The 18,452-nt window shown below is 45.2% G+C and overlaps 1 protein-coding gene across 1 annotated transcript in view; it reads left to right on the plus strand.

The window, feature by feature from the left end:
* The window catches only part of SCFD1 (sec1 family domain containing 1), a 145,864-nt gene that overhangs the window by 14,552 nt on the left and 112,860 nt on the right, over positions 1-18,452 (plus strand). The window contains exons 8-10 of the mRNA XM_054026391.1: positions 991-1,046; positions 3,430-3,515; positions 7,237-7,336. Of these exons, the coding sequence (XP_053882366.1) occupies positions 991-1,046; positions 3,430-3,515; positions 7,237-7,336 (242 nt within the window). The remainder of the gene's footprint in view (positions 1-990; positions 1,047-3,429; positions 3,516-7,236; positions 7,337-18,452) is intronic.

Consider the following 18,452-nt stretch of genomic DNA (forward strand, 5'->3'; position numbering starts at 1 on the left):
CATCTGACTCAGATGATGAAAATGGAATGCATCGGTCCACATTGCTTTGGATCGCTATCGAGCAGAACCCATCGTCGGCATGGACGCATGTCCTCTGGAAGGGTGGTTGAAGCATGAAGGGACATATGAATTTTTAACGCATCTGGCACATAAATATCTTGCGACGCCGGCTACAACAGTGCCATGCAAACGCCTATTGTCACTTTCAGGTGACATTGTTAATGAGAAGCGGGCAACATTATCTCCTGCAAATGTAAGCAAACTTGTTTGAGCGATTGGCTGAACAAGAAGTAGGACTGAGTGGACTTGTAGGCTCTAAAGTTTTACAATGTTTTATTTTGGAGTGCAGTTATATTTTTGTACGTAATTCTACATTTGTAAGTTCAACTTTTATGTTAGAGATTGCACTGCATTATTTTTATTAGATAAATTGAAAAATACCATTTCTTTTTGTTTTTTACTGTGCAAATATTTGTAATAAATAATATAAAGTGAACACTGTATGCTTTGTATTCTGTGTAGTAGTTGAAATCAATATATTTGAAAATGTATAAAACATCCAAAAACATTTATATAAATGGTATTCTATTATTCTTTAACAGTGTGATTAATCACGCGATTAATTTTTTTAATTGTTTGACAGCCCTACTTTTAGTACCTGCATGTGGGATAGGCAAGAGAACTGTTTTTTTGAATATTTTAGCTGGCAATCCCTGTAACTCTCAATGTACTGCTAATATATATTTGTAACATGATTTTAAGTATTTATCATTCTTACTGTGTTTTTATAATACTTTGTTTAAATGTATTGATATAAACCATTTTTTATGATCTCATAGATAATGACTACTAGAGCCATACTTTATATACAGTTTAGACAGCGTGTTTTGAAAATTTGGCACCCCAAATCAGTTGCTTTAAAAAATTAAAAACCACAGCTTTGCAGTATAATTATTTATGACCTGGAAATTATAATGTATCTTTTAATAGGAGCTATTCCTATAATCAGATGCTCAAGAGGAACTGCAGCAGAAATGGTGGCAGTGGTAAGAGTTTTAAACACTAAATATATGATTGTTTCAAATAAATCTCCTAATAGCATTTTATTTTTATTTTTTACAACCCTGAACATTTAACATCAAAGAGGAAAACTGTAAGAAAATGTCCAGGTTCTCGTTCCTGATATTGCTTCCACAGCGCCTCATTGTAGAAGTTGTGTGACTAGTCACACAAACACAGAATCTTTTGAAAGCAGGCTCTGATGGGTGGAGGTACACATGTCTCTCCAGCCCAAACAGTCCCTCATCTTTTCCTTTTCCACTAGACATAGCACCCTAGGAACGTATTTCTGCCTGCTGTGTCAGATGGTAGTTAGACTTGTGTAAATAATTGTAGACATACTTTTTAGTTAATCGTTGTAGTTTTTAATGTGCTTGTTTGGATCTCCAGATCCCATCAGAATTTGTGCTATGATCATAGAGTGAAGTATTTTGGGGTATGTAGATTGGGAATGAGCTAATAGTAAGCAAAGGTAATTGGAGAATGAGTACAGTAGATGATTGCTTTGTTGATAAATATTTAGAGAGAACCTCCTTCACTTAGAAGATTTGTCCCTTTAAGCTGATAAAACTTTAATTTCAGCTACAGTTATCTTTATCTAAATATGCCTTATGACCTAATTAGACACATTATTATAAATAATGTTAAAATTATGTAGGTAAAATATTTTATCTGTATTTGGCTTATGAAAAGTGTATGGAGAATTAATGACTAAAACAGCCTTTCAAAATCCAGCTAAGACAGGGCAATAGGAATCTTTCCCATGTGAATGGAAATAATAGCAGCTTCACCCTTAAAATATGACTGACCCAAATGTGCCAATGCAGCAAATGCTGGCATAGTGAGAACTGTTGTGGTATGCTGTCAGACCTATAGGATTCACTCTTCCTTAGTTTGACAACAGTGAGTGATGAAGCAGCTGCAATGACCTATGCTAAATTCTTTGGGCTTCCCATACCCTGAACATATAGAGAAAATGAATGGATCTTTTAGACTCTCCTTTCCTTTGGCCAGACCTTTTCCCTCATTACCTCCTTGACAGCTGAAGCCACCTCTGCAAGCCTGCTCCTGGAGCTGGCCCCAGATATCTGATGCCTCACTGCAGCAGTCTTCCCCTCAGGTCTACAAAGGCGAACCTAGGTTACTTGGCTGCTTATATCTGTCTCTTCCTTTTAAAAACAAAAAAATCAACGGGGGGGTAGGGAGGGAGAAAGGGAAACATCCAAATAACTCCCAAAACGACAAAGGGAGTGTTGTAGAACTTCTGACTCCAGCTTGGAGACTGCCAGAAAGACTTTAAAACAAAACAAAACACTGTTGTTTTTAGTTACTTAGTCGATAACACATCTGAAATGTTTCACAAGACTACAGCTTCAATTTTTTACCTCTTTAATGACATCAGATTAGAGATGTGATTTTTTTCATAAAATATAAAATTAAATGGTAACTGAACTAGTTTTGTTCGCAAGATCCTAGAGAGTGATAGTAGATCCTTATACTCAGGTTGCTTAACATTTTCCGTTATAAAATATTCTTGTGATCTTATCAAAGAAAAGATCTTGCACCTCCATTATTTACAGCATCAGACCTTTGATATTTGGCAAGGGGAAACAACCCTCAGACTAGAGAAGTGCCTCTTCTTTGTCCTATGAATTCCATTCAGCTATTGCTGAGAGAGAAACTTTAAGATCATCGTTTCCCTTCTCTCACTTCCAGTCCTTAGGGAAACTTTTGGCAGAATGCCAAAACAATAACAATGTAAACAAAGTAGCAGGTTGTAATGGGAACACCTGCCATTTGAAAGCTGGGAAATGCCATATTTACAGTTATCCGTGCAAACTTAATTCTTCTTCTTGTGCATCTACATTATGATAGTCTTTAATTACATAATTACTTATTTTAATCACAAAAATAATCCATTTTTCCCACAGGACCCTTGCCTCATTCCGTGCACAAGTTGAACGCAAAGTAGGCAGAATTCAGTTTGCATGAGTAACCATAAATCCAGCATTGTCTATCTTTCAAGTGCCTGACTTTGAAACTTGCATGACTCTCTTCACTTTTTTTTAAACTAACTAATGTGTGCTTAGAGAGAGAGAGACTCCACTAAAGATGGACTTGGATTGTCTGGAAAATCAGGAATTTGCCCAGAACAGTCTAGATAACAATATGGCAAGTAAGAGAATCTGTGTCCAAAGTAAGTTAGTGTGACTTAAGCAGTAGTATGAGTATTAGAAAAACTAAAATTTGGAAAATTGTTGTCTTGACATCAGCAAAAGCTCATCTGTCTTAAACTTTGTCCATTGTACAAACTGGTTGAGAGAATCACTAACCTCACCGGTGTGTAAAAAGATGCTTTACATTTTTTAGAAACTAGATAAGAAACTCCGAGAGAACCTAAGAGATGCCAGAAACAGTCTTTTCACAGGTGACACGCTTGGGGCTGGACAATTCAGGTAGTGTACTACAGTTATTTTGCATTATTTTTATATATTTATTGCAGTAACACTAAAAGGACCCATTTGGGTTGGGACTCTTGAGCTAGACATTGTACAGACACATGCAAAGACATGGTTCATGCCTGAGAGTAACTTGCTTTTATGAAGTCTTCATAAATATTAAGAAAAATAAATGTTAGTTCATATTAATAGAACAAAAACCCCATCAGATTAAATACTGTGGGTAAACAGAATGTAACCCCTAGATCCTGAGCTAAAAATTTTCATGTAATTAAAGAAGACCAACATTTCATTCAACTGTAGACCCAGAAAGATCCAATATACTGCAAAAATATCCACTACAGTAACTCCCCACTTAACGTCCTCTTGCTTAACGTTGTTTCGATCTTACAACCCTGCTCAGTTAGAGAACATGCTCCATTTAAAGTTGTGCAATGCTTTGCTGTAACGTCGTTTGGCTGACTGCTTTGTCCAGGAGTTGGGGGGGGGGGGGAGTGAGAAGAGGCAGGTTAAGGATGGGGGTGGGCAAACGGTTGAGCCTCCCTGCCTCGGTGCTTGCAGAGTAGGGGAAGCTGCCATTGCTGCTGCGCATCCAGGGCCGGCTCTGGCTTTTTTGCTGTCCCAAGCAAAACCACCAGGTCAGCCAGAGCAGCAAGGGTGGGGGGAGGGGAGGAGGAAAACAAACCTGCCCCCAGCCGGAGCGGCGAAAGGGGGGGGGGGGGGGAGAACAAACCAGCCGCGTGGAGCAGCAAAAGGGGAGACAACAAACCGCCAGCCGGAGCAGCAAACGGGGGCGGGGGCGGGAAACAAACCTGCCCCCGGCTGGAGCGGCGGAGGGGGGGTGGGGGAGGACAAACTGGCCGGCCTGCTGGAGCGGCGAAGGAAAGAAAAAACAAAAAAAATATATACCTGCGGGGCGGTGGGAGTGTGGGTCCAGGGGGACTCCCGGCCCTGCAGATCCGGGGCAGCGGAGTGCGCACCCCGGCTAGCGGTGGGGGGAGAAAGAAGGGAGGCAGCCAGGGCTTCCTTAAGCAGGGTGCTTGCCACGCGGCCCCTCCCGCTGCGCCGCCTGCCGGGATGGCTCCGCACCGCTCTGGTCGGCTGGCAGGGAAGGATGCGGGCTGCCGTGCCGGGCTTGATGGAGGGCGTTTCCTTCCTCCGCCGGCGGGAGCAGTAAACCAAAAAGAAAAAGCCTGCAGGGGCAGCCAAAGCAGTGAAGCGCGCAAAAAAAAAAAAAAAAAAAAAAAAAAAAGGATTAGATGGAATGCCACTCTTTGGAATCTGCCGCCCCAAGCACCAGCTTGCTCGGCTCGTGCCTGGACCCAGCCCTGTGCGCAACGTACTTCTCCGAGCCTACAGCACCTTCAGCCTCCTTGTCTCCCTAATTGTCTCCAGTGCCAGTGGGCTGTGCCTGTGTGGGTAAGGCGGGACACCTCCCAACTATATGGCAAAAAAAAATTTCTATGTAACCTAACCCCCCTATTTACATTCATTCTTATGGGGAAATTGGATTCGCTTAACATTTCACTTAGTCTCATTTTTCAGGAACATAACTACAACGTTAAGTGACGAGTTACTGTATATCAGCTGACAGAATGAGAATGAGTGGCGTGTTGCTTTCAGAAATATTCATAACCTTACTTTTATTTAGTCAGTAATAAAAAAGGCAGACTAATTCTCCCAGAGAGTTCTGCCATTGGTCTTGGTTATTTCAGCCTCACAGACCAACAGCAAGTTCTTCCCAGCTGATCCTAATTGCCACAAAGGCAGGTCTGGAGCCAAACGGTCTCTCTAATTAAAGGCTTTAAAGATCATTACCAACAACTTGAATTTACGTTCTTTGGAGGCTGGGAGGAGGGGATTTGGCAACTACTGTTCTCTTCCACTACTCTTGATCGATCCCTGTGGGACTGTCCCTAATAAAGCAGTTGTATTAACTGCTTTTGTGTGATGATGGTTGTCACGCCACTTACATTGTTGACAAGGATGTGAATTACTGATATGTTAATCTAGTCACAATATGCACACTGTATCTTTTATGTGCTGGGAAACAATGACATAATATGTAGGGGATAAGCTGGAGCACACTGTGATATAGGCTATGCTCTTGCAGATGCCTGTTCACTTGTATGTGGCTTGCAAATCCACTAAGCACTGGCTTATACAGTACACACATTTTTGCAGGATCTGGCCATTCATTTTAATGTGGGGGAAATATTCATAAATAAGATGGGAAAAGGGTAAACAGTGACGTGGCAGAGTTTGTAGCTTAGTCTTCAGACACTTGGAGAGTAATGAAACAATAGCATTTGGGTTCAGTGAAAAGGAGACGGGATAAAACTTTCAAAAAGTGCTGAAGTCCCCTTTTCAGAAGTAGGAAGAAATGCCCTTTTAGGAGTTTAAATCTCACTGATTTTCAATGAGATTTAGGCTCCTAATCTACTTCGGCACTTTTGAAAATTTTACTCACAGAGGAGCTGAGTATCAGCATGTTGATGACAATGCAAGCCATAACCTCTTTGTGGCTTCACATACAAATCAAACAGGAGAGGTGGCATGATGGACCCCCCGAGAGAGAGACTGCAGATGTGAGGTTCCTTTTGGGGTATGGGGCACAAGCAGTAATCCAATACTACTACTAGAATCTTTTTCAGATGAACCAAAGCTACTCAAGCTATTTCATCCATCCACCTCACCACTTTCCATGGATAAGTCAATAGTTTCAAAAGCTGCTGACAAATCTAATATAATCATTCTGAATATTTTATTATTGTCTGTTGCTAGAAGGTGATTATCACCCATCAAGACCAGTACAGTCTCTATTCAATAATCAGTCATCAATGTGTGTAACTAAGTGATTAACTAAGAAGGCTGGTCAGTGCTGGTTATTTGACTTGGATTTAACAATTGTGTGTGGTAGCTCTTTAGTTATTACAGAGTATGAGAGTTGCCTTATCACATCAGACCCATGGTCTATCTAATCAGTTTCCCATTTTTGGCAATGGCCAGCCCCAACATGCTTCAGAGGAAGGTGAAACAAACTGCAACAGAAAATTATGGAATAATCTGCCTATACAGGAAGCATCTTTCTAAAACCTGCCAATTAGGATTTGGCTTTTGTCCTGAAATATGAAGGTTTATATGTCTTTGGGCTTTTATATGGATGCTGAGAATATTAATGTAACTTTCAGTCTTTCTTTTTTTTTTTTTAAATGTTGTTGATTTCTTGGTCTCAATCTTATCTTTGTGAATTCTGTCAGTTAATTATGTCCTAAGCCTAACTCCCTAAAGTTGTAAATTCAGCATGGTAGTACATGCAATTTGCAGAATAATATTTAAAGGAGTGATACTCAGATTCAGGCTCCCAAGTCGCAAGTGGCTCTTTAATGTGTCTCCTGCAGCACGTGATATTAAAACACTGTGATTTCATTATTAACCAGTCTAAAGTATTAACCAGTCAGGATGCTTTTACTATTGTTTAAATATGAATATATAGTACCATAGTAAATGAAACAATGAATTCACAATTCTGTTGTTCTTTTGGGTAATATTGATAGCTAATTTGGCTCCTGAACCACTGAGGTCTGAGTATCACTGATTTTAAAGAGACTGGCAGTACAGAAAAACTCTGAAGAATATCTCTGATATTTCTGAAGAGACTGAGGGGCTCTTCCAAATATCTATAAAGAGTTACTGACAAAATGTCTTTTATTTACAGCTTCCAAAGGCCTTTATTAGTCCTTGTTGACAGAAACATAGATTTAGCAACTCCTCTCCACCATACTTGGACATACCAGGCATTAGTGCATGATGTACTGGTAAGAGAATAAACTTCATTTTTACTAATGAAAGTACAGTTGCGTTCTCAGTTTACTCTTAAATTTAGTAACAGTGTCAGTCCTTAATCAAAATCTTATTTTATATATTGAATTTATTTGGAAGCTATTTCATCTAAAACAAATCTGGAAGGTTTATTGTGAAAGGTTGGGAGTTTTGACATTGCAGTACCTTTTTAAAACATTTACTGTTTAAAATGTTGCTGTAGTTATTAAGATACTGGTAATTCAGTTATGCAGGGCTGTTTTTCAGAAGTTTGTAATCTTATACTTTTTGTGTTAGTTTTATTTCTCTTAATGCAAAAATTTGTCTTAAATCAGATCTAAGTTTTGTCACTGATTTTCATTTTTGTCATTTTCTAAGATAAGACTTGAGATTTGTTCTGCAGCTATCCTATACAAATTTTGTGTTCTCTCGTTCCCCATCTACAAAGACAAATGCTTGTGACACTAAATTGCCATGATAGGAGGTTGCTGTTAGCTTGATTTTTTGATATTTTATGAAATATACAGATTATAATAGTTTAATTTTATCTGTTCTGAAATGTAAATATTTTGTATTGTTTTAACAAGTTTTAAAACAGCTCTTAGTATCAGTTTGAGTTTTTTGGAGATTTCTTACTTTACCATTCTTCTCCACAAGATGGTGTAGATGTTCTATATAGAGAAATACCAACCTGTAAATGAACTTGCTGGGAGAACTTTCATAAATATTTATTTTGTTTTGGAAGTCGCTTGGAGCTTAGAACATATACATTTTCCAGAGCTGATTTTATAAAACAACTTGCAATGAAAGCCCCCTTTTTTTTTTTTTTTTTTTTTGTACATAGTATATAAACTTCTGGCTGACCTAATATGTCTTAGAGCGCCATAGTTAATGGAGAAAATGATATGCAACCTCATTCAGCTGCATGTTATATTGGAAATTTATTTTAATGGAAGGAAATCTTGTTACTTAACTGAGAAATTTATTCATATAAAATACATAACTACAAAAACCTAATCTAAAAAAATATACTAATAAAATTATTTAACTGCATAGAAAAAAGCAGGAAGGATATTAGTTCACTTTAACATATATTAAAATGAATTTCACGTGACCTATTAATGTAACTTCTCTGAGTTAGTGTTTTCTGTTTGTTGCTGAGGTTGTGATATACATCCACAGTCTGTAGTTCATGCTAAAATTGCAATATACATGCCTATATGCCCGGTTACTATGAATTCTTCTTCGAGTGATTGTTCACGTCCATTACACATTAGGTGTGCGCGCGCCGCGTGCACGGACGTCGGAAACTTTTTCCCTTAGCGGCTCCCGTCGGGCCGGCGGGGCCCCCACCTTCCCGCCAGAGCGGCGCCCCACTCCAGGGTATATATATCCCTGCCGACCCGACCCCTCCAGTTCCTTCTTACCGTCCATGGCGGCGTTGGAACAACTGTCTCTCGTCTGAGAGTGTCCCTTAGCAATAGTCATTAGAGTTATCTAGTAGTTATCAGTTAGTTATAAGATAGTGTTACTCAGTAGTTAACGGCTCATTAGAGTACTTAAAGCTCCTGCTGGGGTTGTTTGTTCAGCCCCGGCACCGGCCCCGGGCAGTGGGGTATGCCACACGCCCAGGGTTTCAAGGCCTGTGCCACGTGCCACAGGCCTATGCCATTGAGCGACCCCCACGCTTTGTGTCTGCGTTGCCTGGGGGAAGCTCACCAGAAAGAGCGCTGCAAAATCTGCAAGGCTTTTAAGCCCAGAACTAAAAAAGAGAGGGACTTTCGCCTTAAGCAGCTGCTCATGGAGACGGCGTTACAGCCCTCCACTTCGACGGCACCGTCTGCCTCCGTGCGGAGCGCACCGGCTTCGGTGCGGGAACCGGCGCCGACGGGTCACTCGAAGACCGCGGCACCGACCCAGCGGGGAAGGGCACGACGCCGATCGTCTTCGCCGGCAAAAGTGAAGGGCCAGCCTAAGACCCGCGGTCGCTCCCCGCATAAGAAGGCGGCACCGGTAAAGACCTCGAGTGCCCCTAAGGCCGACACGGCCTCATCAAGGACCCCGGTAGTGGCTCCGGCACCGAAGGGCCCGTCGAGCCCCGGGATGAGCGCGTCGAGCGACAATGAAGGGCTAGAGGAACTTGTGGAACAGCCCTCCACTCCGGACACGTTTGAGGCAGCTAAGGACCTCATCGCCTTGTCCGTTGAGGCCCCTGTACGCGCTGAAGGCGCCCCGCCTATGCTGCCGCGCAGAGGCAAGCCGGCGATGGTGCGCCCGTCACGGTCGCCGTCTCGGCACCGTTCCAGGGACCGGTCCCGGTCGAGCTCCGCCTCGGTGGACTCCCGGTTGCCCCCTGCGCAAGAAGCACCGCAGCAGTCGGGCTTCAGCAAACGATCGGCACCGACTCAGCAACCGAGCACGAGTTGGCACCGCGAAGCATTGGCAGCTCGTTACCCAAGGCCGACCAGCCGTAGCCGTTCCCGGTCCCGGGATCACCGGTACCGTTCCAGGTCCAGGTCGACGAGGCGCCATTCCAGGTCCTGGTCGCGAAGGCGCTACTCTCCAAGATCGGACCGGCACCGTCCTACGGCTCCACCGTGGCCTTCCAGGTCACCGTCCGTGGTCTCGGGGACTGACTCAGACCGATACGGCGGGGTTGCCTGTAGGTCACAGGCCAGCAGGGACTACGGACAGTCACAATGGGGCCAGCCGAGCCAATGGCCATTCTGGACACCCTGGGCCTACCACCAACAAGGGCCCCCATCGAGGGCCTCGAGATCCGGGCCATCCCGGTACCGATCCCGCTCCCCGCGGCACCGTCCGCCATCGTATAGGGAGGCAACGGTCTCTAGACCACCGGAGCGGGAAAGAGGGGATTCGGCACCGAGTACGGTACCGTCCCAATCCCACGCGGCGGGTCATGCTGCAGAGGAGCAATTGGCTGAGGCCGGATTGCAGGATACTGAGGATGGGCAGAAGGCCCCGACCTCTTCCTCCTCGCCAGATGAGGCAGTTGCGGGCACATTGGTGTCCGGCCCTCCCCCGATTGACCATTGGGCACATCAAGACCTGCTTCGCCAGGTAGCCCTCAATCTGGGTTTGCAGGCGGAAGAGACTGTGGAGCAGGACGACCCCATGGTCGATATCCTGAGCCCAGAGGGCCCCTCCAGAGTCGCTCTCCCGATTATACGGACAGTACAGTCCAACTATAAGACGGTGTGGCAAACACCGGCCTCCAGTGCGCCAACTGCAAAAGGCGTGGAGAGAAAATACTTCGCCCCATCTAGAGGGTTTGACTTCCTCTTTCTACATCCGTCCCCCTGTTCGCTGGTGGTCTCGGCGGTAAACGAGAAAGAGCGGCATGGCCAGCAAGCTCCTGCCCCCAAGGGCAAGGAAGCTAAGAGATTGGACTTATTCGGGAGGAAAGTCTATTCATCGGGAGGCCTTCAGTTGAGGATCGTCAATCAGCAGGCGATTCTAAACAGGCACAATTTTAACTCCTGGGCATCAGTCGCCAAGTTTAAGGACTCCCTCCCACCTGACGCTCATCAGGAGTTCACGGCCCTGGTAGAGGAGGGAATGGCAGTGGCCAAGACCTCTTTACAGGCCGCTCTAGACTCAGCCGACGCTGCGGCTAGAACAATTGCGTCGGGAGTCGTGATGAGGCGTTCGGCGTGGTTGCAGGCTTCAGGTCTCCCGCCGGAGGTACAGACCACGCTGCAGGACCTCCCGTTTGAAGGTTCGGGCTTGTTTTCCGACCAGACGGACGCCAGGCTGCATAGCCTTAAGGACTCACGAGCGACCCTTAAGTCATTGGGTATGCACACGCCGGTGACGCAGCGTAAGCCCTTCAAACCCCAGCCGCCGCAAAGGCATTACCACCCTCGGCCCCGACACGAGCCTTACCGCCGTCGAGGCAGGGATAATAGGCGGAGACGAAACAATACGCCTAACCAGGGCCAGAATCATGGCCAGGGCAAACCACAGCCGGGAAATAAACCAGGCTTTTGAAGCTACGCCCGAGGACAGCGTACCACTTCCTATACCGGATCCTCCTTTGGGTTTCAAGGACCGTCTGTCCCGTTTCTACCGGGCCTGGTCGCGCATAACATCGGACCGCTGGGTCCTGCGCACAGTGAAGGCGGGTTATACCCTCCAGTTTTCCTCGCCCCCTCCCTGCCATCCCCCTTCCCCGTCCCTCTTCAGGGACCCTTCTCACGAGCAACTCCTCGTACAGGAGGTACAGACCCTTCTCGCTGCAGGAGCAGTAGAAGAGGTCCCTCTGGACCTAAGGGGAAAAGGATTCTATTCCAGATACTTCCTGATTCCCAAGGCAAAAGGGGGCCTCCGTCCTATCCTGGACCTGCGCGATCTAAACAGGTTCCTGATCAAAGCGCGCTTTCGTATGGTCTCCCTTGGAACTATTATTCCATCCCTGGATCCGGGGGATTGGTATGCTGCCCTCGATATGAAAGATGCCTATTTTTACATCGCAATCAATCCGGCCCACAGGCGGTTTCTGCGCTTCATCGTCGGCCAGCGCCATTTCCAATTTACGGTCCTGCCCTTCGGCCTGGCGTCAGCACCACGGGTGTTTACGATGTGCATGTCTGTGGTAGCAGCCTTCCTTCGAAAAAGAAGGATGCGTGTGTTCCCGTACCTGGACGATTGGCTACTCGCGGGCAGGTCGGAGGCCGAAGTCCGATCTCACGTAACGCTGGCCTTGCAGACGTTCGACAAGCTCGGCCTCCGGGTCAACGTGCCGAAATCCACGTTAGTCCCCACACAGAGGCTGGACTTCATAGGTGCTACCCTGGACTCGGTAACCGCGCGAGCGAGTTTACCAGAGGCACGGTTCATGTCAATTCACGGGGCCGTAAGCTCGGTCCAAAAATTTCCCACGACAACGGCAAGGTGTTGCATGCAGCTTCTGGGGCATATGGCAGCTTGCACACACGTGGTCAGACATGCCCGGCTGAGGCTCCGGCCGTTACAGTTGTGGTTCGCCCACACGCATCGCCCCAACAGAGACCCATTGGATCAAGTAGTCACGATCCCGAACCAGGTACTCAGCTCGCTACGCTGGTGGCTCGATCGCCAGCAGGTATGCGAGGGGATCCCCTTTGCTGCCCCACAACCCACTCTGACGTTAGTGACAGATGCATCAGACATGGGTTGGGGGGCGCACCTGGGGGAACTGCGGACCCAAGGGCTGTGGTCCAGAGAGGACAAGCTGCTTCACATCAATCTGAAGGAGCTAAGAGCGGTTCGCCTCGCCTGCCAGACCTTCCACGCCTTACTAAAAGGTCACAGCGTGGCAGTCCTGACGGACAACACTACCACCATGTTCTATATAAACAAGCAGGGCGGGTCCCGGTCTTCTCCCCTCTGTCACGAGGCACTCCAATTATGGAACTTCTGTATAGCCCATGCGATACACCTCATCGCGACGTATCTTCCGGGAATTCAAAACGGCTTAGCAGACCGCCTCAGCCGATCCTACCGAATGCACGAATGGACGCTGAGAGGCGACGTCCTGCATTCGATCTTCCGGAGGTGGGGTTTTCCCCGGGTGGATCTATTCGCCACCAGAGACAACAGCCAATGCCCTCAGTTCTGCTCGTTCCAGAACCTCAGCCCGGGATCATTAGCGGATGCTTTCATGATCCCATGGGGAGGGAGCCTAAAATATGCCTTCCCTCCATTTCCACTTATACACAAGGTTCTTCTCAAGACCCGCAGGGACAGGGCAACGATCATACTTATTGCCCCGGCCTGGCCTCGCCAGCATTGGTTCACGTCCCTGCTGGAACTGTCCATAGCCGATCCAATCACCCTTCCCCTCCATCACGACCTAGTCACACAAGACAAAGGTCGCCTACTCCACCCGAACCTGTCTTCACTTCATCTCACGGCATGGTATCTCTCTGGCTGAACGATGCAGAACACAGGTGCTCTCACCAGGTTCAGCAAATCCTCCTTAATAGTAGGAAGCCCTCTACAAGGGCAACATACCTGGCGAAGTGGAAAAGGTTCTCCCACTGGTGTGAGCCTCAACGCATACAACCTTTACAGGCCTCGGTTCCGTCCATCTTGGACTATTTACTGCACCTCAAGAATCAAGGGCTTGCGCCCGCCTCAATTAGAGTTCACTTAGCCGCTATTTCGGCTTTCCATCCGGGAGAGTTGGGAGTGTCAGTATTCTCCAACCCCACAGTGGCCCGATTCCTCAAGGGGCTGGAAAGGGTGTTTCCCTACTCACGCCCGCCGGTTCCGACGTGGTCTCTGAACCTAGTCCTAAATAGACTCATGAGTCCTCCCTTTGAGCCCCTGGCCACTTGCTCCCTCACGCACCTCTCGTGGAAGGTGGCGTTTCTCGTGGCCATCACGTCGGCCAGAAGGGTATCGGAATTGAAGGCCCTCTCGTCGGAACCATCCTATACGGTGTTCCATAAAGATAAGGTGCAACTTAGGCCGCACCCCAAATTCCTCCCAAAGGTGGTATCACAGTTTCACATGCGGCAAGACATTTGCCTACCGGTGTTTTTTCCAAAACCCCATACGGACCCTCACCACCGCAGCCTACATACCCTGGATGTCCGAAGGGCGTTGGCATTTTACCTGGAGCGGACCAGGTCGTTCCGCAGAACACCCCAGCTGTTCATTGCGATTGCGGAACGTATGAAAGGCTTGCCTATCTCGACACAGCGCTTGTCGGCATGGATTGTGCATTGTATACGCACTTGTTATGAGCTCGCCAATGTTCCGGCCCCGGAGATCCGGGCCCATTCGACTAGAGCCCAAGCGTCCTCAATGGCCTACTTGGCGCAGGTCCCGATCCAGGAGATCTGTAAGGCAGCCACCTGGTCGTCCATACATACGTTCACAGCCCACTACGCGATCCATCATCAGACCAGAGAGGACGCGATGGTCGGTCGGGCTGTGTTACAGTCAGTTGTACCTTGACTCCTACCCACCTCCAATGGTAAGCTTGGGAATCACCTAATGTGTAATGGACGTGAACAATCACTCGAAGAAGAAAGAACGGTTACTTACCTTCTGTAACTGTTGTTCTTCGAGATGTGTTGTTCACGTCCATTACACTTCCCACCCTCCTTCCCCTCTGTCGGAGTCTCCGGCAAGAAGGAACCGGAGGGGTCGGGTCGGCAGGGATATATATACCCTGGAGCGGGGCGCCGCTCTGGCGGGAAGGTGGGGGCCCCGCCGGCCCGACGGGAGCCGCTAAGGGGAAAAGTTTCCGACGTCCGTGCACGCGGCGCGCGCACACCTAATGTGTAATGGACGTGAACAACACATCTCGAAGAACAACAGTTACAGAAGGTAAGTAACCATTCTTTATGTACTGGCACATAGAGTTGTCTGAAAATTGTTGCATCACTGATGTGAAATTTTTTTAGTCTCTGAAAATCTTGTGGGGTTTTATAGAATTCTACTGTGCACGGCAAACTGTGCATGTGATGTGTATGTTGCATTTACACTTTTCAGCTGATGGAAAGTCACTGACTTTGAGACTGAAGGATTGTTTATAAACGTCAATATTTTTTGAATGTGCATGTTTTGTTCTTAAAATGTCTAGTTCAACCTGTTAGCAAAGTTTGTATCATGAGCCTACACCCCTTGGAACCATGAGTGATCTCTAGTTTCGTATCAAGGGGAAAAGGTAAATTTCAAAACCAGGCTCACTATCCAGTTGAAAAAAAATCATGCCAGGCTCTTCACAGAATGATCACAACATTTTATGAAATGGCTTGAATGACTTTGTTGACAGAGCTCTAAACAGTAACAGGAAAATAGTTACCAAGGTGATGATTACATAAATTGTACTTTCACATAAATCAGTTTTCATTTGGCTCTCAACTACAGGAGCCTAGGGAATCTGTGGGATGGTGATCTAAAGGCCAGCGTAACCACAAATCTCTGCTTTGCCTGTTTAGGTAATAATGATACTGTTGCTACAAATAAACAGACTCATCTGAAGAGTCCTATTCTGATCAAAATCTATTCCAATGGGGGGGAGGGGAGGGGAATTAGCGTGTGTGTTAAAATATATAATATCAGGCTGACTTGGCTGTAGGAACAGGGTTCTGACTGAGTGAACAACCTAGGTGTCATGTTAAACTGAGTGGGAAGCTTTATAATAATTGCTAAGCTGCTAAAGTAATATGAGAGGGACCCATTGAGCAGAAATGGTATGTGAATTTTCTGCTAATGAAGTAATCTTTCTCTCCCCCTTTTTTCCTTTAATTTATTCACTCATATGAAGCTGTCCACCAAAATCTGTTGGGTTTTTTTGGAAACCGTAAGCAAAGGCCTTATAAGAAGGTGAAGAGCCACTAAATTCATATGCTTTCTTTGGTGTGGAAGCTATTTGATTTTTTTTAAATTTTGATCTGAATGATCTATAGCATTTCCCATTACCCACAAGAGTGGAATGTTACTTCATGGACTACTTTGTCAATATTCTTGACCATTAATATTGTCCTTCCCAACCGAAGCTGATACACGAGAATGGGCTTGACAGTTTACACTCAGGTCCATATGTTAGGACATTTGTGCCCAGTCACAGGTTGATATGACATGTTAACTGGAGCTGTGGTTCTCACATTTGTAGACGCTTCATAAGAAACAGATCCTCTCACAAAGCCTCTTCACTCCCAACATCTGATTCTAAATTTTCATGCTTCCTATTACTAAGAAAGCCTCTCCAAGAGATTGGGGGACAGACTGCAGATTGAGAACCAACACAATAGAATACAGGTGCTTATCAAAGTTTGGTTTAGATGGGCAGCCTGCAAATTGCTGCTGAATAGGTGCCAAAATGAAATGGCTGTCATGCTTGTGGCCAAACAATGTTTATCTGTTCTGATCACCATAATGCTTGTTCTTGGTGCTAGCAATCTGGGACTTCAACATATGCTGCTGTTCTCTGATGTGATAACAGTCAAATAAAAGACATGAACTATGGATAAGAGAGACTTTTGTACTTTCTCTGACCCTCAGTTCTTCAGAAAAACTAGTGAAGGCCAGTAATTCCCAAATATGAGTGTAACTAAAAAAATATTTTTAGTGGAGGTTTGGGGAGCTTTAGAGTGCCTTACTCCTAAAACAGGAACAAGCCTAACTTAGTGTTGTAGCATCTAAAATATATTCTTAATGGCCGCAAGAAGGGGCAACCTAACACACCTTTTGATAGAGAGAGGGAGAGGGCATACATAGCCTCTTCTTTTGAAAAAACTGGAGAGGCATGGGTAACCATACCTGCAGCCAGAGGGATCAAAATTTGGCTAAAGTTCTCTCAGACCACCCCCACCCCTTCTGGGCAGCTGTATCTTTTTCTGTGTTGTGCCCATCAACTGCTGTCCTTCCCCACTCCCCAAAATCAACAGGTGTTTAAGGGGAGAGGTTTTCTGATCACCTTGCCCACTTATATTTGGGGGAAGTTCTTCCTTTCCTGACAGAAGAGTTTCTGGAGGCCTATGTTATCTATCTTGTCTTCCCATTGATGCAGGTATTTGGAAGAGTGTTTGATCTTGTCTTTCTCACAATCACAAAATCCAATAAGTAAAGGGAACGTGGAATAGCTAGGCTGCCTCATGCTGCCTCTGAACCCTGCTGCGGCTCTGTTGAGGGAGAACAATAAGCCCAAAGACCCAGCCCCTCACTACAGCCCACACACTTCATTAGCCATGCTCACAAATCCATACACAACAAGCACACACAGTAAACCCAAACATCACTCTGAAGCCTAGACTGTATGTCTGAGTCAGTGTGAAATGATGGAAGCAGCTACAACCATAGTAGAGAGTTTTTTGTTTAGATTACCGCTAGGTTCAGTATTAGTAGGTAGATATGGATGTATGAGGAAGACAATGAAAACATCTAGGTGTGACAAAGCCAATGTGATAGGCCAGCAATTACTCTGCTCTGATTATGTCGGTAGTAGATAGGAGCATATATTTTTTTAAGTCTTTTTCCTTTAAGTGTATTTATACTGTGATGATGCCAGTCTGGAATTCTAGCTGTGTTTAAGTGACTCAGTTATCTTGATACATGTTCAGGTTAGATCTTAATATATAATACCTTAGTTGCGTTGTTGTGGAAGATTAAAGATATCATCTTATGCCATGTACTGTATGTACAATATATACAAAAACCTCCATTAAAAATGTTAGTTATAAAATTAAATGCTCAGGTCAGGATAGGTTGAAGTAAAGGTTGCTTGTTCAGTCTTCTGTCTATGTGGGTATGTCTAGGACTCCCATCGCTGTAGTTTTGGAGCACCTCGCAAACATTAATCAACTTGTTTTCATCGCATCCTGCTGTGAAGCAGGGGAAGTATTACCTCCATTTTACAGAGGAAGAACTGACACACAGATTTTGATTTTGTCAAGTCAGACAAAATCCAGGCAGGAATAAAACTCAGGTCTGTGCTTTAACAGGACCATATTTCCCTCTTCCCTCTGACTCATTTGTTCTGTGGCCCCGGCAATGGGTGAAACGGGTGCTAAGGACAACTGTCTCATTTACTGTCTCATGTGGGCAATGAATGAGGCAGGGATCCTGCATTAAAAAAATAAACTAAAAATGTTGTACAGTGTAAACACAGGCTCAGTTAAGGTTGAACAGACAACTTTGATATTGTCATTTCTTGACTTTTGTGTGCTTCAGTTCGCGCCCTTGATGCATGTTTGTTTTTAAAGGAACAATACTGGGACACAAATAGATATATCTTGGTCTTCCACATAAAATGCAGTGTGTCAAAAAAATATGGAATAGAAGAATTAAACTTGACACATCCATTTTAATGACTGTTTTCTTAACTTTTTACTCACTATTATCCCAGTCATGCAGACAGATATGCAACGTATGTATGCATATAGGGGTCTATTCAGATTGCATTTGTTTCAGGAATGGGACCATACTGAATAAAAGGATAAGAAAAGGAGCCATAAAAATGCGTTCTAAGAATGAATTGTATATAAAAAAAGAAATTGGAAGGAAACTTTTCAAAGGATTATGGATACCGAGGCCAGATGAGGTGAAATTAGATGTAAATAGTTTTTCAGGGTGTTTTCAACTACTTCAAAACTC

The sequence above is a fragment of the Malaclemys terrapin genome, chromosome 4 (assembly GCF_027887155.1).
Source record: "Malaclemys terrapin pileata isolate rMalTer1 chromosome 4, rMalTer1.hap1, whole genome shotgun sequence".
NCBI classification, from domain to species: domain Eukaryota; kingdom Metazoa; phylum Chordata; order Testudines; family Emydidae; genus Malaclemys; species Malaclemys terrapin.